The 22,156-nt window shown below is 43.8% G+C and overlaps 1 protein-coding gene across 1 annotated transcript in view; it reads left to right on the top strand.

Annotated features, from left to right (window-relative positions):
- Window positions 1-22,156, top strand: part of ADAMTS17 (ADAM metallopeptidase with thrombospondin type 1 motif 17) — a 359,075-nt gene that overhangs the window by 60,113 nt on the left and 276,806 nt on the right. The window contains exon 5 of the mRNA XM_073882500.1: window positions 2,855-3,027. Coding sequence (XP_073738601.1) covers window positions 2,855-3,027 — 173 coding nt within the window. The remainder of the gene's footprint in view (window positions 1-2,854; window positions 3,028-22,156) is intronic.

Below are 22,156 nucleotides of genomic sequence, written 5' to 3'. Positions count from 1 at the left end.
TAGGCAGAGCAGGTGGGGAGAGTCAGAGCAGAGTGGGGGAAGCTTTGGGTTCTAGGGCCGAAATCTCCACTGCCTAGTGCTTGACTTCGGCTTTGTGATGTGGGAAACAGGGATTCCACTCGCTCACTCACTCACTCACTCACCCACCCACCCACCCATCCATCCATCCGTGGGTGCATTTGTCCAGTGAATTTCATGCCACACCAAGTGCTAGGCCAGGGGCTGGGGACCACAAAGAGAACTACATGGGATAGTTGTAGTGAAAATCCTTTAAAAACCACAGAGCAAAAAATTAAAAAATTAAAAAAAAAAACACACAAAAACCCAGAGCTCCTGACCATTGTGTTTTACCTATTAATATTCTGGGCATGTGTCAACCCATAGCATTTCACCCTGTAGGACACCCTGTTTATTAGCTCTCTGTGGTCCATCAGGGAGGGAGAGGTCGGTCTTATTAGTCCTACTTTGTACTTAAAGGATGATGCCCAGGGCAGTATTTTTTTAAAGATTTTATTTATGAGAGAGAGAGCGAGCAAGCAAGCATGAGCAGAGGGAGAGGGAGAAGCAGGCTCCCCTCCGAGCAGGGAGCCCGATGCGGGACTCCATCCCAGGACGCTGGGATCATGACCTGAGCCAAAGGCAGACGCTTAACCAACTGAGCCACCCTGGCACCCCACAGTGCAGCATGTTGATCTGGTCTGGGAGTGATGGGCTACTTCTCTCAGAGACTGCTCAGCTCACATGGTCCAAGTTCACCATCTTCCAGGGAGAGATTGCTAATGTGTCCTCTGGACCTTGCTGAAAATATAGCTCTTTCCACACAAGAACCTGAAAGCATAGGACACTTTGCAAAAGTAAGTGCTGAGCAGCCCACTTCGGGGGAAATCTGCAGATGAGAATAGGAGTTGGACCAGCGGCACCACGTGGCTGGGAGAACGTGGTTGTGCCCATGACAACAGAACACTTACTTGGGTGGCCCTTCACTTCCACTGCGTTGAAATGGGAGCAAGGTGGTTTGTTACAAAATCCAGGTGGGACAGGTCAGCCTGATCCAGGCAGGGAGCACCTGGCAAGCAAGCACCCTGAGCCCAGAATGTGGAAATCACCCCTGTGCCTCCTTCCTCATGGTCAGAGATGAATGGGTTGCTGAATGTGGGTGTAGGTTTATAAAGAGACCTTGGACAAGTGGCCTCTTCATTCTGCCCATGTGTAAGGCAGTGCCACCGGAGACCTGGCCTTTCGTCTAAGCATGGACTCTTCCCTCATTCCACTGCTGAGGCCCAGAAGTCTTGATGGGAGGTGGACCTGGCTCTGGGTGAGGGGAGACAGGACCAACACATTCTTGCTTTTCATCTTGCATTTCTGCAGCTCATCAGATAACATACCTAGCTCCCCATGCCTTCTGTATTGTTGTGGAGAGTGTAAAAGTGACATCTGTGTTTTTCTCAAACTCAACATCATTATTTTAAATAAAGTAATTCTGGTTCATTGTATACACTTGGAAAATACAGAGAAAAAAAGGAAAATGAAGATCCCATACCCCTGCCATTCACGTTTTAGTTATGTTCTACCTACGTTGGTTGGTTATCTGTCTGTCTACTTATTTATTTATTCCCTTTGGGGGCCCAAGGGTACTTGTGAGCTAAATCTTTGCAAAATTGCAATTTAACTATAGATACAGATTTAGTTCTGCTTCTCTGTGTTGCTAAGTAATCGTCACAAACGTGCCTTTCCTGCTGCAAACCGTTTTACCATGGCTGGTTTTCTCTGCGGTTGGATACTTAGATTGCTTTTTGGTTTTCACAGTTGTAAATTATATGGCACAGAGTATTCTTGTTTGTTCATGATGACCCGTACCTCAGGCTGTTTCACAGTGTGCTTTTTTGGCTCTGGAAGGATCAGGTCACTCTATGAAGCCGGTTTGTGCATATGGAGGCTGGGTTTGCTGTGTGGAAGTTGTAGCAGAGATGACACCTGTCATCTCTCTCGGGTCTAGTGCTCAAAATGGAAATAATAGTTATCAAATTTAAGAAGTGCCTTCTATTTCCATACATTTGGATCCTGAAAATGCGTGCTATTCATATCAGCCTTCAGCGTTCGTCAGAGGGGTTTTCATCAGCAAAGCCTACGTCACCCTAACCTAGCAGCTTGGAGTTGCCCAGACACTCTGATTTGGGCTCTAATTGATAACAACTACTGCTTATCCGAGTCAGATCTGATAGGGAATCAGTTTATCTAAAGAGTCAGCAGAGGATTACCGATGATCCTTCCCTGGGTTGATGAAAGGACCTGTCTTGGCTGGGATGTGCGTGTCATGTGATTGTCTTTTCTGATGATGTTTTGTTTTTCTTTGAAATAATGCTTTGTTGTGATTATTAATGTTTATGGGTCCTTATTCGTGACCGTCAGAACAGCGGCCAGAGTGCCACCTCCCCGGGTCCCAGCTGTTGACAGTGGGGTTAGCCCTTTCAGAAAGCTTGCCGGGTCTCTGCCATTAACCTGAGGCACTTTTTGATCTCTCCCCAGTGGGCCTGGGCTTCCTTTCCCTCCGCTGACTTTGCACAGCTGGCCGCTCTCCCCTGATGGGGCAGGTTTTCTCTTCCCTGATATTCAGTCCCATTGGCCTCCTCAGCTGCGATGTGGACAGGTGTGAGCCCCCTTCTGCCCCTCAGCTCCCCCTGTAGGAAGTGAGCTCAGGATCCTCCCCACCCCCACCATGCTGGTGGAGGTCCAGTTCTCCTGGCCCCTGGAGATTGACCGTTCTCTGCGGGAGGCTCAGCAGGAGGCCGCTTCACTGTATGGTTTTAGAAATCAAAATGCCAAGGCCTGCATGGATGTCTCTGTCATTTTCTAGAAAAGAAGAAGCCAAGGAAGGGCAGGCTGTCCCAGGACTGGCGGGAGCGGAGGAATGCCATCCAGCTGACCAGCGAGCACACAGTGGAGACACTGGTGGTGGCTGATGCCGACATGGTGCAGTACCACGGGGCAGAGGCCGCCCAGAGGTTCATCCTCACCGTCATGAACATGGTGAGTCTCCCGTCGGGGTCCTGGATGAGTGCTCTGTCCTTGTCTTTTCCCCAGGTTGGGGGATGGAGACACAGCCCTGTCCCACGGGAGAGGGCCCAGCCGCCGACCCTGCCCTCGTGTGTACTTTCAGCTCGAGGGTCTGCTCAGTGGTTGCCCTGCCTGCCATTCCTTACCAGCGGTTTGCCAAGACCGTTCCTAAGTGCCAGGCCCCGTCCCAGGGGGATTCCAAGTTGAGCAGGTCAGTCCCTATTCAAAGGAGTCAATGGTCTAGTAGAAGGAATCAGGATCACACTTGAATGTGAATCAGCTCTTGCCATGTGCCGTGAGGGCTGAAGGAAAGTGGGGGGAGAGGTTGTCTGGTTGTGGGTACAGGGAAGGAGCTGTGAAGCCAGTGTCTACCTCTGATTTGATGAATGGGGATAGCAGGAAACCACCTGGCTGGTGGGGGGGGAGGGGCTGCACTCTCAAAGTTTAGACACGGAAAGACTTTTGCATGCATCCCCACTCCACCCATCCATCTACTCTCCTAACGAGCATTTTTTGAGCATCCTTGGCATTGTGTTAAGGTGTTGGGGATACAGGTGCAAAACAGAGCTGGTCTTTCCCTTGGAAGGCAGTGGTATTGGCAGACAGATAAAACACCCGTGTTCTAGTAGAAGTATGGACAGGGACTGCTGGGGGCCAGGTGGAAGGCTGCTGAGTGATCATCCCACAGCATGGAATCTTCTGGCGAGAGCTGACCTTTGAGCGGGAGAAGAGTAAGAGTTTGCAAGATCGGGGGAGGGGTGGCTGGTGGGGCAGGGGGTGTGGTAGGAGCTGCGTTTGTGGGAGGGCAGGTGGTGTGGCCTGGCCGCAGGAGGGAGTGGGGGAGCCTGAGGGGTGTGGGTGGACTCTGGACAGGGGCAGGTGGGGAGGGCGTCCTGAGGAGTGGGGCTGCTCGAAGTGGGGGCAAGGGACAGCCCCAGCTGCTGTGCTCAGGGGGGCACCGGAGTAGGAAAAGGCAAGAAGGGGCATTGGAAATGGATAGTGTTGAGGGGAGGGGAGGCTCACTCGGGGAGGAGGAAGTACTGGCCCTGGTCTCTGAGAAATATGTGTTCTTCGTCTGCACAAACCCGAGTCCTCCTGGTAGCTGCTTAATGACGGGTTGCTGTGCCTCTGTCTGCCCAGAGGACACCTGGGAGGAGGGCTGGTGGGGCTGGCTCCACAGCAGACTCTGTCCTCTGTAGTTCATTTCATCTCCTTTATGTTTTTTAATTGTCCAGAGCACAAGTGCCAGGAATAAACACTCATTACAGCAGCACAAGCAGTAATGAGGCAGAGCTTCCGCTTTGACATTTGTTTTCATAATTTTATCATCAGGGCAGGGGCAGCTGTTGTATCACAGGCAGGGAGGGGGGTGGGACGTGGCAATGTAGCCCCCAAGCCCCCCACGGCTGTAAGACGGAAGGACAGGGACCCAGTGGTCCCCATGCTTGGCTTTCATTCAACACTCTTCACTCCCCTTCCGCTGCTTGGATGAAGAGGTTGGAGGCTCCAGATCCCATTGCTGAGGGGAGATCTGGGGCCAACCCCATTAAATTGGGATTTAGATGTTTCCTGATGAGGCCTACCCAATAAGAGCGGGGCCACTGTGGTGAAGGGCATCTGGCATGTGTACGCTAATACCGAACCCTCCAGTCACCTCCGGTGGGGTTTCTTGGCCAGTCTGATGAGGCCAGAAAGCAAATGAGAGCAGAGTCTCCTGACCCACTTACACAGACTCACTGGGAGCTGGTTTCTGTGGCTCTCGTGGTGGGTTGCCATTCAGAAAACTTAAAGACAAGTTGTATGCAGACATGGTACCTTGTTTTGAACAAGACCACGCTCCACCACTACCATCCTCCAGGTCCTCAAACCCTAGTTTTGAAAATCCAAAGAATTCTGTTCTTCCTGTGGCTGTTTTAGCCTAGGGATTTCCGTTAGGAAGTGAGATCTTCTTTAAGCTAGGAGGATGGGAAAGGATTGTGGTTGGGGTGAGGAGCCCTGTCATTAGACAGGTCTCCAGGTGGAGTGAACAGGGAGGTGAGGCCAACCAGCTCACCTCTCTCCTGTCAGAGTGTTTACTGGGGGCCTGCAGGATTGAGCTGGCTCTGTTTCCCTAGCTTCGGTGGATTTGGAAGGGAATCCGCTGGAGCAGTTGCTACCTTCCTTGCAACGTGTTTCTCTCCAGGCTGCGGGAAACAGCATCATTGGGTGCCAACATCCTCTGGGTAGAGACCTGCCCATCCACGCTTGCCGCTCGGACCCTTGAGGCTAAATCTAGACAGGCTCCTGTCCCCAAGGCAGGCCTGGGCACTCATAGGGACTTGGTAACACATTCAAAGCTGGGCAAATTGGGTGTCACGTGTTTGCTTACAATTTTCATAGCCTCTCATGGTTGTGATGTGTGTGTGAATTAGATCAGCCCCGACCAGAGGCACGTGCCTGAGAGGAAGGAAAGGAGTGCACGTCTGTGATGAGTAGCTGGGTTATTTCTCCTCCTCATACCTGGTGGATTTCATTATATTCCCATCTTACAGAGAAGGAAATAGAAGCTTGTGGGGAGTGCCATAGTCAAGGTGCAGAGCCAGTGAGCGAGGACACAGCAGGGCAGGCACTCAGAGCCAGGGCTGAGGGACTCCTGTTTCACCTGTTCAAGGTCACAGGCCTGTCTGGGGCCTGTTGTTTCTCTCCATCTCCATCTTGGACTGCCCATCGTTATCTCTGGCCTTGGAGACTGCAGGAGCTGCCTTGTTGGGCTCCTCACGTTCATTTTCTTCCCTCTTGATTCCTTGCCAGAGAATAGCCAGCAAGAGCTTCATCCAACAGAATTAGGACTTTGTTACTTAGCAGCGCTAAGCTCTTCTGTGGTTTCCTGTGCACTTGATGGGGCGTGCCCCCTGTTCTGCACGGCCCTCCCAGGCTATGGAACCGGGACCACCTGCTTCTCCTGGACTTGATTCCCTTCCCCACATCAACACTGAACTCCTGCCATGTGGGTCCCCGTTTCTTAGGTGCCCCAAGCTCTTCTGTGACTCGTGGTCTCTCTTTGTTAGGAATACTCTTCTCCCCACTCCTTATCAAGCTAGCTTTCTCTGTCTTTGAGGGCTCTGGGTAAATGTCCCCGCAGAGCGGCTCTCCTTGCTGACCCCTTTGAAAAGGCCAACCTGTTTTCTTTATCATAGCAGTCTGCTTTTGTGCTTGGTCCTTATCTTGAGTTACAATTACGCATTTATTTGCTTTTTAAGAGCCATCTTGCTGCAGAGATTTTTTTTATGCTATTGAATTTAGGCTGGTATAAATTCAACTTAGAGTATTATAACTTTAGGATGTTAAGTGTAATCTCCATAGTAACCACAAAGAAAATAGCTACAGAATACACACACACACACACACACACACAAAAAAAAAAACAAGAAAGGAGGAGCACCTGGGTGACTCAGTTGGTTAAGTGTCCGATTCTTGATTTTGGCTCAGGTCATGATCTCAAGGGTTGTGAGATTGAGCCCTGCGTTGGGCTCTGAGCTGGGTGTGGAGGAGCCTGCTTGAGATTCTCTTTCTCCCTTTCTGCCCCTCCCTCCACTCACTCTCTCTCTCTCTCTCTCTAAAAAGAAAAATAATAAAAGAAAAAAATGAGAAAGGAATTAAAAAGTTTCACTATAAAAAAATCAACTAAACACAAAAAAGTAATGTGGGAAATGAGGGACAAAAAATGCTATAAAGCATATTGAAAACAAACAGTAAAATACAGAAGTAAGTCCCTCCTTATCAGTAATTATCTTAAATGCAGATGGATTGAATTCTCCAGTGAAAAGATCAGCAGGATGAGGGCTCCTGTGTGGTTCAGTCCGTTAAGCATCTGCCTTTGGCTCAGGTCATGATCCCAGGATCCTGGGATCGAGTCCCACTTCGAGCTCCCTGCTCAGCGGGGAGCCTGCCTCTCTCCCTGCTTGTGCTCTCTCTCTGTCAAATAAGTAAAATCTTAAAAAGATCAGCAGGATGGATTAAAATATATGTCCAACTATATGCTGTCTACAAGAGACTCACTTTAGAGCCAAAGACACAAATAAGTTGAAAACAAAAGGACGGAAAAAGATACCCCATGCAAATAGTAACCATAAGAAAGCAGAAGTGGCTATAGTAATATCACACAAACTAGACTTTAATCAAAAGAACAAAGAAGGATCCATATATTAAAAAAAAACTTTCAATACAGCAAGAAAAAATATAACATTGTTAAGTCTTTTTGCATCTAATAACAGATCATCAAAATATGTGAAGCAGAAATCGGTAAAATTGAAGGGAGAAATACACAGTTATGTAATATTAGAGACTTCAAACTGCCCCCCGCCCCACGGTCCATAGCGGATACGATAACAAGACAGAAAATAAGTAAGGAACTAGGGGACTTGGACAAACACGGTAAACCAATTCGATCTAACAGATATACAGAACCCTCCACAACAACGACAGACTGGTCCTTATTTACAAGTGCACATGGGACGTTCTCCAGGATATAACATATCTTAGGCTACAGATTAAATCTCAACAGATTTAAAAGATATCATACAAAGTATCTTCTCCTGACCACAGTGGGATTAAGTTAGAAATGAGTAACAGAAGGAAAACTAGAAAATCCAAGAATATGTGAAAATTGAACAACATACTCTAAACCCATGGGTTACGGGAGAAATAACAGGGGAAATGAGAAAATACATACAGATGCATAATAATGAAAACACAACACATCAAAGCTTATGGAACACAGCAAAAGTAGTACTCAGTGGGGAAATGTATAGTTGTGAATGCTCACATTAAAAAAAAAAAGAAAGCTTTCAAATCAGCAACCTTACTTTAAAACTTAGGGAACTAGGGGAAGAAGAACAAACTAAACTCAAAGCTAGCAGAAGGCAAGAAATAATAAAGATTAGAACAGAGATAAAGAAAAAGTAGAAAAACAGAGAAAATCAACAAAGCCAAGAGCTGATTCTTCAGAAGAATTAACAAAATCAACAAACCCGTAGCTAGAGGGACTAACAAGAAGACTCAAATTACTAAAGTTAGAAACAAAAGTGGGCACATGACTACTAATTCTACAGAAGTAAAAGACATTATAAGAGAGTACTATAAACCACTATATACCAACAGACTGGATAACCTTGATGACCTGGTTGGATTCCTAGAATCACAAAACTTAAGGCTTTATCATGAAGAAATAGAAAATTGGAAGACTTAGAACTAGTAAGGAGATTGAATCAGTAGATTCAAAAATCTGACCAAAAAATACCCTGGACCTGACAGCCTCACCGATGAATTACGCCAAACATTTAAAGAAGAACAAATGAATCAGTCCTCTTCAAACTCACCCAAAAAACTGAAGAGGAAAGAACACTTCCTAACTCTTTCTAAGGGACTGGTATTGCCCTTACAAACTCTGATGAATACACTACAAGAAAAGAATACTACAGTTCTTTATGAATAAAAAAAACCATAATTTACTTTGTGAATATTCATGTAAAAATCCTCAGCATAATACTAGCAAACCAAATTCAACAGCATACTGACAGAATTATACACCACGACAAAGTGTATGCCCAGAATGCAGGGTTGGTTCAACATACAGCAATCAATGTAATACACCACTTTAACAGAACAAAGGGAGGAAACACATGATCATTTCAACTGATTTAGAACAAGAATTTGGTAAGATTCAATACCTTTCCATTAAAACAAACACCCAACAAACTAGGAAGAGAAAGTAACTACCTTAACATCATAAAAAACATAGATGAAAAATCCATAGCAAATCTCGTACTCAAGGGTGAAAGCCTGTAAGTTTTTCCTTTAAGATGAAGAACAAAGCAAGGATGCTTGTTTTCACCACTTCTATTCAACATAATATTGGTAATCCTAGCCAAAGCAGTTACACATGAAAAAGAAAGAAAAGGCATCCAAATAGGAAAGGAAGAAGTAAAATTATCTCTATTCACAGATGACATGATCCTATATGTAGAAAGTCCTAAAACTTCCTCCCTCAAATTTTGGAACTTATAGAATAATTCAAGAGTAGCAGGATACAAAACCACTACACACAGATCAGCTGAACTTCTGTATTTGACAATGAACGATCCAAAAGGGCAATTAAGAAAACCATTTCATTTACAATAGCATCAAGAACAAATCCTTAGTAATTAACTTAACAAAAGAGGTGAAAGACTTGTACACTAAAAACTACCAAACATTAGTGAAAGAAATTTAAGAAGTTGAGAAGGACTGGAAAGACATCCATGTTCATGGGTTGGAAGACTTCTTATTAAGATGTCAGTACTACGCAAAGCAATCTGCAGATGCAGTGCAGCAAAGTCTGGACAATATTTGTCTTTGCAGAAATGGAGAAATTCATCCTAAAATGCTTATGGAATTTCAAGGGACCTTGAATAGCCAAAGAAATGCTGAGAAAGAACCGAGTTGGAGGACTCCACACTTCCTGATTTCAAAATGTACTACATAGCTAAAGTAATCAAAACACTGTGGTGCTGGCATAAAGACAGATATATAGAGAGCCTGGAAATAAACCCTGACAAATAGGGTCAAATGATTTTCAACAAGGGTGAAAAGACCATTCGATAGGAGAAGTGTTCGTCTTTTCAACAAATGGTGCTGAGAAAATTGGATATTCACATGAAAAAGAATGACGTTGGACCTTTACCTAATACAATATACAACAGTTAACTTGAAATGGATTAAAGACCTGAACATATCAGAGCTAAAACTATAAAACCCCTAGAAGAAAACACAGGGGAAGAACTTCACGACATTGAATTTGGCAGTGACTTCTTGACTATGACACCAAAGGCACAGGCAAGAAAAGAAGAAATAGGCAAATTGGACTTCATCAAATTTAAAAACTTTTGTGCATCAGAGGACACTATCAGTGGAGTCAAAAGACAACTCACAGAACTGAGAGAAGAATACTTGCAAATACATATTTGATAATAACCTGAATATAGAGAACTCCTAAAACGCAGAAACAATTAAAAAAAAAACTGATTTAAAAATCAGCAGAAGGATTCAAATAAGCATTTCTCCAGAGAAGATCTGGAATTGGCCCAGTAAGCACCAGAAAAAATGTTCAGTGTCACCGATGATTAGGGAAATGCAAATGAAAACCACAACGAGATACTGCTTCATTACCATTAGGATATTATTTATTTATTTATTTATTTATTTATCTAGGTATCTATTTCGAGTAGAGTTGACACACAATATGACATTAGTTTTAAGTGTACAACATAGTGATTCGACAGCTCTAGGAGTTATGCTATGTCACCATACAACACTATTACAATACCAGACTGTGTTCCCTCTGCTGTACCTTTCATCCCCGTGGCTTGTTCATTCCCATAACTAGAAGCCTGTATTTCCCACTGCCTTTCAACCATTTTGATTAGGATGCTATTATTTAAAAGTACATATACTAGCAAGCTGAGTGGATGTGGAGAAATGAACCCCTTGTGGTTGTTGGTGGAACTGTAAAATGGTACAGACCTTATGGAAACAGATTGGTGGTTTTCCAAAAAAACGTAGGACTACCATGTCATCCAGCAGTTCTGAGTATATATACCAAAAGAAGGGAAGTTAGGGTCATAAACAGATATTTGTACACCCGTGTTCATAGCAGAATTGTGCATTATAGCCAAGAGGAGGAAGCAACCCAAGTGTCCATGGATGGTTCAATGGATAAACAGAGTGTGGTTTATACATACTATGGAATATTCATCAGTCTTAAAGAAGGATGGAATTCAGACACAGGCTACAACACGGATGAACCTTGAGGATATTCTGCTAAGTGGAATAAGCCAGTCACAAAAGGACAAATACTGTGATTGCACTTATATGAGGCACCTGAAGTAGTCACATTCATAGAGACAAAGCAGAATGGGGGCTGCCAGGGGCTGGGGTAGGGGGAATGGGGAGTTAGCGTTTAATGGGTGCAGAGTTTCAGCTTTGCAAGGTGAATGAGTTCCGTGGATGGATGGTGGTGATTGTCTTACAATAACGTGAATGCATTTAGCATTACTGAACTGTATACTTAACAGTGGTTAAGATGCTAAAATTTTATGATACATGTATTTACTGTAATTAAAAATAAGTTAAAAAGAAGCTCACTCACTGATTCTATTCAGCTATATTTACTGGGTACCTCCTGTGCGCTAGGGACTCTTCTAGGGTCTAGGGATAGAATCGGGACCATGACCAGTCCCATTCCCATGGAGCTCATGTAGTGGGAACGACAGACAGTGCTTGTTCAACACACAAATCAGTAAAATTTGTGTGCAAATTTTACAAACCGCTATACAGAGATCCAGGCGATAGCAAGTGAGCGAGGCGGTCAGGTCACTTCTGTGAGAAGTGATGTTCCAGTTAGAAGGGGGCAGGCACTAAAGAGCTAGCCAGTCTGGCATTTGAGGGGCGCAGAAAGAGGCCGTTTCTGGTGGGTGATGGGGAGGGGGCACAGCGAGGGGTGTGCCAGCCAGCTGACCTCATGGTCTGGTCCGCCAGGGCAGGGGGAGTGGGCTTCAGTGCACGTGTGGCCGGAAGCTGTTGCAGGGGCTGAAGCACAAGAGTGGCATGCGCTGATTTGTGTTTTTAAAAAACCCCTCTGCCTGACTCTTATCCAGGGAGCTGGAGTCCTGCTCCAGGCTCTGGGTCCCCAGCAAACCACTCACCTGCACAGGTACCCACAGAGTAAAAAGCCTCTGCCAGACTGGGTCTTTGAGCCTGCAGCAGACTGCAGCGTGGTCCCCTGGACTTGGCTTTGTCCCTGTTCCAAATGTGCTGTCGTGCCCTTTTATGTGTGTCTCTTGGTTTTCCTGTGGTTGGGGGGTGGTAGTGACACAGGAGCAGGAAGATTTTAAAGAACAAATTGCAGACGGAAACAGGTGGCATTGACACCAGAAACCCGGGGTTGGGGCAGCCAAACTGGAAAACGGGGCCACTTGCCGGAGCTTTGGTTGTTTTTAGCTTGCTTAACAACCGTGGAGTGAAATGAAAACGTGAGATGTTCCAGGCGAGTTCTGTTGGGAGGAAAAATGGCATCAATTTTACTCAATTACCATGCAAAACAGACAACAAGCCTCTCTCTGGTGTCCAGAGAAACTGTCACGGTGTTAGAGCACTCGCTGGTTCCCACACGCCAGAAGCCATCCCCGGGGAAGCCGCCCGGTGGGGGGAGATTGTAAAAGGCAGGTGGCCGGGCCCACCCCCAGGGCCTCTGGCTCTGTGGTTCTGGGTTGGGCTCCAGAATGCATTTCCAGCAAGTGCCTGGGTGATGTTGGTGCTTCTGCTTCAGGGGCCCCCCTCTGGGGCACTGTGCAGGAGAAAGATTCCTTTCCCGTACCGGGGTCCGGATGGGCACCGGACATGATTTGAGTCCATCTGTCCCCGGGGAGGCCCTGAATAGCACAGGTAGGTAGTGTTCTTGGGGAACCCTGCGTGGGCAATCTGCACAGCTCCTCCCCACGTGTCCCTGTCACTTGCTGCTGTTTCTCTGGCCCCGTCCGCTCCCCGCCCCGCCCTTGTCCCCAAGTCGCCCAGCCGGGAGAGCTGCATTGTGCTGCTGGGAGTGGGTCCCCCCTCCCCGCCGGCTTGGCCCCCAGACTGCCAAGGAAATGTGACAAACGCAGCCAGGGCTCTGAACACTTGCCAGGACGCAGCCAGAGCTGGGCGCCGGAGACAGAATTTCCAGACGATTGGCCGGGCTGTTCCTTGCCCAACCAGGTGTCTCCCTCAACATCATATGGCCGCTGCCTCTGGGACTTCTCCTGAGCGTGAATTTCCATGGGAAAAAAAGACGAGGAGACTTCGGTACATGTCTTTGGGGCCTGCTGCTTTGTGTTTGTGGCTGCCGTCAGATTTTCGTCTGGCTTGCCAGGCTTGGCTCTGGGCCCCCCGGGAGATCCTGTGCATCTGCCCTGTGCTCTGCTGAGCTTTGTGGGAACGTGGGACGGCTCACGTCAGGTAACGAGGTGCTCTGGCCGAGGTCAGGCTCCCAGATCTGCTTTCTAGGACGTGAGCACCCTAGGTACACGTCGAGGGGAAATGCCTGCCTTCGCGCTTGCTAGAGAATGTCGCTAGAGTGTGAAGCGTCTTTCAAAAAAAAATTAATTGAGAAAATTCTAATTGCAGTGAAATACACTTTCAATTTACTGTCTTAGCCATTTGTAAACTTGCAGTTCAGTAGGAAATATATTCACATTGTTGTGCAACCCATCTCTAGAACTTTGTCATCTTGCAAAACTGAAACTCTGTACCTATTAAACCCCCACCCCTCCCCCCGCCCCATCTCCCAGCCCTTCCTCCTAGCCCCTGAAGGAGGAAGCTTTGTCTTCTCTCCATCTTCCCTCCTTTTAGAGCATTTGCCCCAAGGGAAGCAACTGAGCCTTTGGGGTTGTGGTTGTATAGAATGCACAGAACTGTCATCAGCCCAGCGAGGAGGAAATGGAAGGTTCTGCCAACAGAGGTTGTTCTATAGTTTTTCCTTCCTGAAATTTGCACTCTTTTATGCAGGTTCTTTATGCAGCTTTTCTGTGGCATGTCACAATTCCGTTGAAAATTGCTTTACTGTGTTATTCCTTTAAACCTTCCTTAAATAATATCCTCCAACGCCTTTGGCTGGTGTTGACATTCTAGGCAATGATTAGATTGCAACTTGAAATCCTGTGTGACTTGACTTTTCTCCCTCAGAACTGCAGGTTTTCATTCTTCCTATTTTTGATGTTTTGAATTGAGGTTTTCCAGTTTGGGCCCAATCCTACTGCTGAATATTTCTGGAAAAATCTGAGTCGCAGCCATTGGGTGGTTCTCAAAATATCAAAACAAGGAAAAAGTTATGTGTTTTCCTCTTCTTCACCCAGGTTTGGGGATAGGTAATTAAGACATGACTTCAGTATTGGCCTACAGATGGTCCAGTGTAAAAAAAAAAAAAAAGAGAGAGAGAGAAAAGAAAAGAAATGACTGCTATTTTGTTCCTAGGGGAATAAATTTGGGGGGTGGGTGGAGTAAGAACAGAACAACTAAATGTGTTCTATTTTTCCTTGTGGGAAAGAATATTAAGTTACCCAAAGATTTTCTTTTGCTTTAATAATAGTTTTCAAAGAGTAAGATCCAAGCAGTGACACAGCTAATTCTTTTGTCACACAGATGCTCAAACACTGTGTGCTTCACGTGGCCTTGATTAACTGTGGCTTCAGTCTGCTCTGGTTGTTGCTTTATGTTGCGGCTGATGTACCGAAGAACATGCCCCTGCTGGAAAATTCTCCCTTCTAGATTGTGTCTATCAGGAAAAAAAAAAAAAGTTTCAAAACCAAGTGAAATAAATCAGAGAAAAAGAAATACTGTATGATCTCACTTATATGTGGAATCTAGAAAGGCTAAATTCCTAGATACAGAGAAGAGTTGGCTGGTTGCCAGAGATGGGGGTGGGCAATGGGTGAAGGGGGTCAAAAGGTGCAAGTTTCCAGTTATAATAAGTCTTGGGGACATAATGTACAACAAGGTGACTATGGTTAATAATACTGGATCATATGTTTGAAAGTTCCTAAGAGAGTAGATCTTAAAAGTTCTCATCACAAGAAAACAAATTTGTAACTATGCAAGGTGATGGGCTTTAACTGAACTTCTTGTGATCATCTTGCAGTATATGGTATATATGTCAAATCATGTTGTACACCTAAAAATAATATGTTATATATCAATCGCATCTCAATAAAACTGGAAAAAACAAAGGAAAAACCAGGACACAATGAAGCAGAAGTATTTCGCCAGGTGTTCAAAAGATTCTCATCCCTGTTCTCTCTGTATCTTCTACCACCTCCCTGATCTATCCCATTGATACCCCCCCCGCATCCTGCTTTGTCCATATTACAGGAGAGGGACCCAGGGATTCTCCTATTCAGTGGGCCTTTCCCCATCCATGTCAACTTTGATTCCTCTGCCTTGTTTGAGATTTCCTCCCTTTCTTCCCCTTGAAACGCTTTCCTTGGATTTTTTTTGATACTGAGGTCCTTCTACCAAAAAGAGGTGCAAAACCGAGAGGGACAAATCCTCTTTTGTTACTATAACCCTGTCTCCATGACGTACTGTGGTTAGAATGAGGACTGCAGGAAATGAAGGAAGATTATGGCCTTATTGGCTGGACAAGCCTGCATATGAATTGGGGTCATTGTTGACTGGCTGTGGGTCTTGAGCAGCTGGATTTCTCTTGATGAGCCGAAGGTGGTGGAGATACTGACCTTGACAGGTTTTGATGAGGGTTAGAGATTACACAGGATGCCACGTGGCAGATATGGCCACAGACATTGACCTTCCCCTTCTTAAAGGTCCCCTTCAACATCCCACATAAAAGCCCAGAATGGGGGTTTTGAGTTTTCTATCAGGATTATCTAATACCCATTCCTTCTCTGGGAATCTGCTGTTCATGCCTTCTTTTTTTTTTTTTTTTTTTTAAACAACTGATTTCCAGCTTAGCTCTGTGTGTGATTCCAGAGTTTTCTAACATGTGCATATTTCTTTTGGGAATTCATATTTATGGGAATCTTGGGGTCTCAGAGGCCTTTTTTTTTAAAGATTATTCTACAGCGAGAAAGAGTGAGCATGCGGGGGGAGGGACAGAGGGAGAGGGAGAGAGAATCCTCAAGCAGACTCCCCACTCAGCATGGAGCCCGACACGGGCCCCTATTCCATGACCCCAAGATCATGATCGGAGCTGAAATCAAGAGTTTGATGCTTAACTGACTGAGCCACCCAGGTGCCCCTCAGAAGGCCTTTTAAATAAAATTTGGGTCATATTTCTTGTATGTGTGTGTGTGTGTGTGTGTGTGTGTGTGTGTATTGTTTTAAGACTTTATGAACATTGAAAATTAAATTTCATGTAATTATTAGATTTTTTTGTACTGGAAAAATGCAGGTTTTTAATATTTTTTTCCTTTAAATTTTTTTATTGTTATTTAATCACCATACATCATTAATTTTTTTCTTTAAATTTTTTTATTATGTTAATCACCATACATTACATCATTAGTTTTTGATGTAGTGTTCCAGGATTCATTGTTTGTGCCTAACACCCAGTGCTCCATGCAGAACGTGCCCTCTTTAATACCCATCACCAGGCTAAACCATCCCCCCCTCCCCTAGAGAACCCTCAGTTTGTTTTTCAGAGTCCATTGTGTCTCATGATTCGTCTCCCCCTCCGATTCCCCCCCTTCATTCTTCCCCTCCTGCTATCTTCTTTTTTTTTTTCTTAACATATGTTGCGTTATTGGTTTCAGAGGTACAGATCTGTGATTCAACAGTCCTGCACAATTCACAGCACTCACCATAGCACATACCCCCCCCAATGTCTATCACCCAGCCACCCCATCCCTCCCACCCCCCACCACTCCAGCAACCCTCAGTTTGTTTCCTGAGATTAAGAATTCCTCATATCAGTGAGATCATATGATACATGTCTTTCTCTGAGTGACTTATTTCACTCAGCATAACACCCTCCAGTTCCATCCACGTCGTTGCAAATGGCAAGATCTCATTCCTTTTGATGGCTGCAGAATATTCCATTGTATATATATATACCACTTCTTCCTTATCCATTCGTCTGTCGATGGACATCTTGGCTCTTTCCACAGTTTGGCTGCTGTGGACATTGCTACTATAAACATCGGGGTACACGTACCCCTTTGGATCCCTACACTTGTATCTTTGGGGTAAATACCCCGTAGTGCAATTGCTGGACCGTATGGTAGCTCTATTTTCAACTTTTTGAGGAGCCTCCATACTGTTTTCCAGAGTGGCTGCACCAGCTTGCATTCCCACCAACAGTGTAGGAGGGTTCCCCTTTCTCCTCATCCGCGCCAACATCTGTCGTTCCCTGACTTGCTAATTTTAGCCATTCTGACGGGTGTGAGGTGGTATCTCATTGAGGTTTTGATTTGGATTTCCCTGATGCCGAGCAATGTTGAGCACTTTTTCATGTGTCTGTTGGCCATTTGGATGTCTTCTTTGGAAAAATGTCTGTTCATTCAGAAGTCCCCATTTCTTGATTGGATTATTTGTGCTTTGGGTGTTGAGTTGGGTAAGTTCTTTATAGATTTTGGATACTAGCCCTTTATCTGATATGTCATTTGCAAATATCTTCTCCCATTCTGTCGGTTGTCTTTTGGTTTTGTGGACTGTTTCTTTTGCTGTGCAAAAGCTTTTTATCTTGATGAAATCCCAATAGTTCATTTTTGCCCTCGCTTCCCTTGCCTTTGGCGATGTTTCTAGGAAGAAGTTGCTGCAGCTGAGGTCGAAGAGGTTGCTGCCTGTGTTCTCCTTTAGGATTTGATGGACTCTGTCTCACGTTTAGGTCTTTCAACCCTTTGGAGTCTATTTTTGTGTGTGGTGTAAGGAAATGGTCCAGTTTCATTCTTCTGCATGGGGCTGTCCAATTTTCCCAACATCATTTGTTGAAGAGACTGTCTTTTTTCCACTGGACATTCTTTCCTGCTTTGTCAAAGATGAGTTGACCATAGAGTTGAGGGTCCATTTCTGGGCTATTCTATTCCATTGATCTATGTGTCTGTTTTTGTGCCAGTACCATACTGTCTTGAAGATGACAGCTTTGTAATAGAGCTGGAAGTCCGGAATTGTGATGCCGCCAGCTTTGCTTTTCTTTTTCAACATTCCTCTGGCTATTCGGGGTCTTTTCTGTTTCCATACAAATTTTAGGATGATTTGTTCCATTTCTTTGAAAAAAGTGGATGGTATTTTGATGGGGATTGCATTGAATGTGTAGATTGCTCTAGGTACCATTGACATCTTCACAATATTTGTTCTTCCAATCCATGAGCATGGAACGTTTTTCCATTTCTTTGTGTCTTCTTCAATTTCTTTCATGACTATTTTATAGTTTTCTGAGTACAGATCCTTTGCCTCTTTGGTTAGATTTATTCCTAGGTATCTTATGGTTTTGGGTGCAATTGTAAATGGGATCGACTCCTTCATTTCTCTCTCTTCTGTCTTGTTGTTGGTGTATAGGAATGCCACTGATTTCTGGGCATTGATTTTATATCCTGCCACTTTACTGTTCCTGTATGAGTTCTAGCAGTTCTGGGGTGGTGATATGATAAAGTATCATATCATCTGCAAAGAGTGAGAGTTTTACTTCTTCTTTGCCGATTTGGATGCCTTTGATTTCTTTTTGTTGTCTGATTGCTGTGGCTAGGACTTCTAATACTATGTTGAATAGCAGTGGTGAGAGTGGACATCCCTGCCGCGTTCCTGACCTTAGGGGAAAGGCTCTCAGCCTTTCCCCATTGAGAATGATACTCGCTGTAGGTTTTTCATAGATGGCTTTTATGATATTGAGGTATGTACCCTCTATCCCTATACTCTGAAGAGTTTTGATCAAGAAAGGATGTTGTACTTTGTCAAATGCTTTTTTTGCATCTCTTGAGAGGATCATATGATTCTTGTTCTTTCTTTTGTTAATGTATTGTATCACGTTGATTGATTTGTGGATGTTGAACCAGCCTTGCAGCCCAGGGATAAATCCCACTTGGTCATGGTGAATCATCCTTTTAATGTACTGTTGGATCCCATTGGCTAGTATTTTGGTGAGAATTTTTGCATGCATGTTCATCAAGGATATTGGTCTGTAATTCTCCTTTTTGATGGGGTCATTGTCTGGTTTGGGGATCGAGGTAATGGTGGCCTCATAAAAGGAGTTTGGAAGTTTTCTTTCCATTTCTATTTTTTGGAACAGTTTCAGGAGAATAGGTATTAATTCTTCTTTAAATGTTTGGTAGAATTGTGCTGGGAAGCCATGGCCCTGGGCTTTTATTTGTTGGGAGATTTTTGATGACTGCTTCAATTTCGTTAGTGGTTATAGGTCTGTTCAGGTTTTCTCTTTCTTCCTGGTTCAGTTTTGGTAGCTGATACATCTCTAGGAATGCATCCATTTCTTCCAGGTTATCTAATTTGCTGGCATAGAGTTGCTCATAATATGTTCTTATAATTGTATTTCTTTGGTGTTGGTTGTGATCTCTCCTCTTTCATTCATGATTTTGTTGATTTGGGTCATTTCTTTTTGATAATTCTTTCAAAGAACCAGCTTCTAGTTTCGTTGATCTGTTCTCCTGTTCTTTTGGTTTCTATTTCATTGATTTCTGCTTTGATCTTTATTATTTCTCTTCTCCTGCTGGGTTTAGGCTTTATTTGCTGTTTTTTCTCTAGCTCCTTTAGGTGTAGGGTTAGGTTGTGTATTTGAGACCTTTCTTGTTTCTTGAGAAAGGCTTGTATTGCTATATACTTTCCTCTCAGGACTGCCTTTGCTGTATCCCAAAGATTTTGAACAGTTGTGTTTTCATTTTCATTGGTTTCCATGAATTTTTTTAATTCTTCTTTAATTTCCTGGTTGACCCATTCATTCCTTAGTAGGATGCTCTTTAGCCTCCATGTATTTGAGTTCCTTCTGACTTTCCTCTTGTGACTGAGTTCTAGTTTCAAAGCATTGTAGTCTGAAAATATGCAGGGAATAATCCCATTCTTTTGGCACCAGTTAAGACCTGATTTGTGACCTAGCATGCGATCTATTCTGGAGAATGTTCCATGGGCACTGGAGAAGAATGTGTATTCCGTTGCTTTGGGATGGAATGTTCTGAATATGTCTGTGAATTCCATTTGGTCCAGTGTGTCATTTAAGGTCTTTATTTCCTTGTTGATCTTTTGTTTAGATGATCTGTCCATTTCAGTCAGGGGGGTGTTAAAGTCCCCCACTATTACTGTATTGCTGTCAATGTGTTTCTTTGCTTTTGTTATTAATTGCCTTATGTAATTGGCTGCTCCCATGTTAGGGGCCTAGATATTTACAATTGTTAGATCTTCTTGTTGGATAGACCCTTTAAGTAGGATATAGTGTCCTTCCTCATCTTTTATTACAGTCATTGGCTTAAAATCTAATTTGTCTGATATAAGGATTGCCACCCCAGCTTTCTTTTGGTGTCCATTAGCATGGTAAATGGTTTTCCACCCCCTCACTTTCAATCTGGGGGTGTCTTTGGGTCTGAAATGAGTCTCTTGCAGACAGTGTTTTGATGGGTCTTGATTTTTTAATCCAATCTGATAGCCTGGGTCTTTTGATTGGGGCATTTAGCCCATTCACATTCAGGGTAACTATTGAAAGATATGAATTTAGTGCCATTGTATTGCCTGTAATGTGACTGTTACTATATATTGTCTGTGACCAGACCTCTCTGGTCTATGCTGCTTTTAGGCTCTCTCTTTGCTTAGAGGACCCCTTTCAATATTTCTTGTAGGGCTGGTTTTGTGTTTGCAAATTCCTTTAGTTTTTGTTTGTCCTGGAAGCTTTTTATCTCTCCTTCAATTTTCAATGACAGCCTAGCTGGATATAGTATTCTTGGCTGCATATTTTTCTCATTTAGTGCTCTGAAGATATCATGCCAGTCCTTTCTGGCCTGCCAGGTCTCTGTGGATAGGTCCGTTGCTAATCGAATGTTTCTACCATTGTAGGTTACATATCTCTTCTCCCTAGCTGCTTTCAGGATTTTCTCTTTGTCTCTGAGACTCATAAGTTTTACTATTAGATGTCGGGGTGTTGACCTATTTTTATTGATTTTGAGAGGGGTTCTCTGTGCCTCCTGGATTTGATGCCTGTTTCCTTCCCCACATTAGGGAAGTTCTCTGGTATAATTTGCTCCAATATACCTTCTGCCCCTCTCTCTGTTTCTTCTTCTTCTGGGATCCCAATTATTCTAATGTTGTTTTGTCTTATGGTATTGTTTATCTCTCAAATTATGCCCTCGTGATCCAGTAGTTGTTTATCTCTTTTTCTCAGCTTTTTTATTTTCCATCATTTGGTCTTCTATATCACTGATTCTCTCTTCTGCCTCATTTATCCTAGCAGTAAGTGCCCCCATTTTTGATTGCACCTCATTAATAGCCTTTTTGATTTCAACTTGGTTAGATTTTAGTTCTTTTATTTCTCCAGAAAGGGTTTCTCTAATAACTTCCATGCTTTTTCAAGTCCAGGTAGTATGTTTAAAATCATGATTCTGAACTCTAGGTCCGACATCGTACGAATGTCCATATTGAGTAGGTCCCTGGCTGACAGTAGTACCTCTTGTCCTTTTTGTTGAGATGATTTTTTCCGTCTTGTCATTTTGTCCAGAGGAAAATAGATGAATGAGAGAACAAAATGCTAACAGGGTAACAACCTCCCCAGAAAATATACTCTAATCAAATCAGAAAAGACCTGAAACCAGGGGAAGAGAAAGGGAAAGAAAGAAAAAAGAAAGAGAAAAAAAAAAAGATAAAAAGAAACAAAAACAGAACAAAACAAAAAAAACAGAATATGATCAAATATGATCAGGCTTGTGCATAGATCAGTGCCACACACTAGATTTTGGGTGTATTTTGGTCGGTTAGAAGAAAGTGCCTCTCAAAATTTTTAAAGAAAGAAAGACTATATATGTACAAAATAAGGGTTGATACGATGAAGGGATGGAATATGACTGTGAAGATGAATATTATAAAAATTTTATAAAAGGAATTGATAAGAAGTTTGAAAAAAGAAAGAAGAAGATTTAAAAAAAAAAAGGGGGGAGAGAATATGATCAGGCTGGAGACTAGAACAAAGCTACACACTAGAGATTTAGGGTATGTTTTGATCTATTAGAAGAAACTGTATCTCAAAATTTTAAAGAGAGAACAACTTATATATGTATGCCAAAAATAAGGGTAACTACTATGAAGGGATAGAATATGACTCTAAAAATGAAAAATAAAAAATTTTTTTTAAAAAAGGGATTGATAAGATGTTGGTTGAAAAAGGGGGAAAATTTTAAAAAAAAGATAAAAAAATTAACTTTGAAAGACTAAAAAATCATGGTAAAAAAGCCATGAATTCTATGTGCAGTATTCCCCTAGCTCTGGAGTTCTGCCGTTCTCCTTGATCGGTAAACGTGGTCTTGGCTTGCTGGCTGTTCGTGCTGATCTTCTGGGGGAGGGGCCTTTTGCCGTGGTTCCCAAATGTCTTTGCCGGAGGCGGAATTGCCCC

The sequence above is a fragment of the Callorhinus ursinus genome, unplaced genomic scaffold (genome assembly GCF_003265705.2).
Source record: "Callorhinus ursinus isolate GAN/ISIS: 27379988/994484 unplaced genomic scaffold, GSC_fseal_2.0 scaffold47, whole genome shotgun sequence".
Taxonomy (NCBI): domain Eukaryota; kingdom Metazoa; phylum Chordata; class Mammalia; order Carnivora; family Otariidae; genus Callorhinus; species Callorhinus ursinus.
Note: the sequence above shows the minus strand (reverse complement) of the source record. Positions and strands in the feature narration are given on the sequence as shown.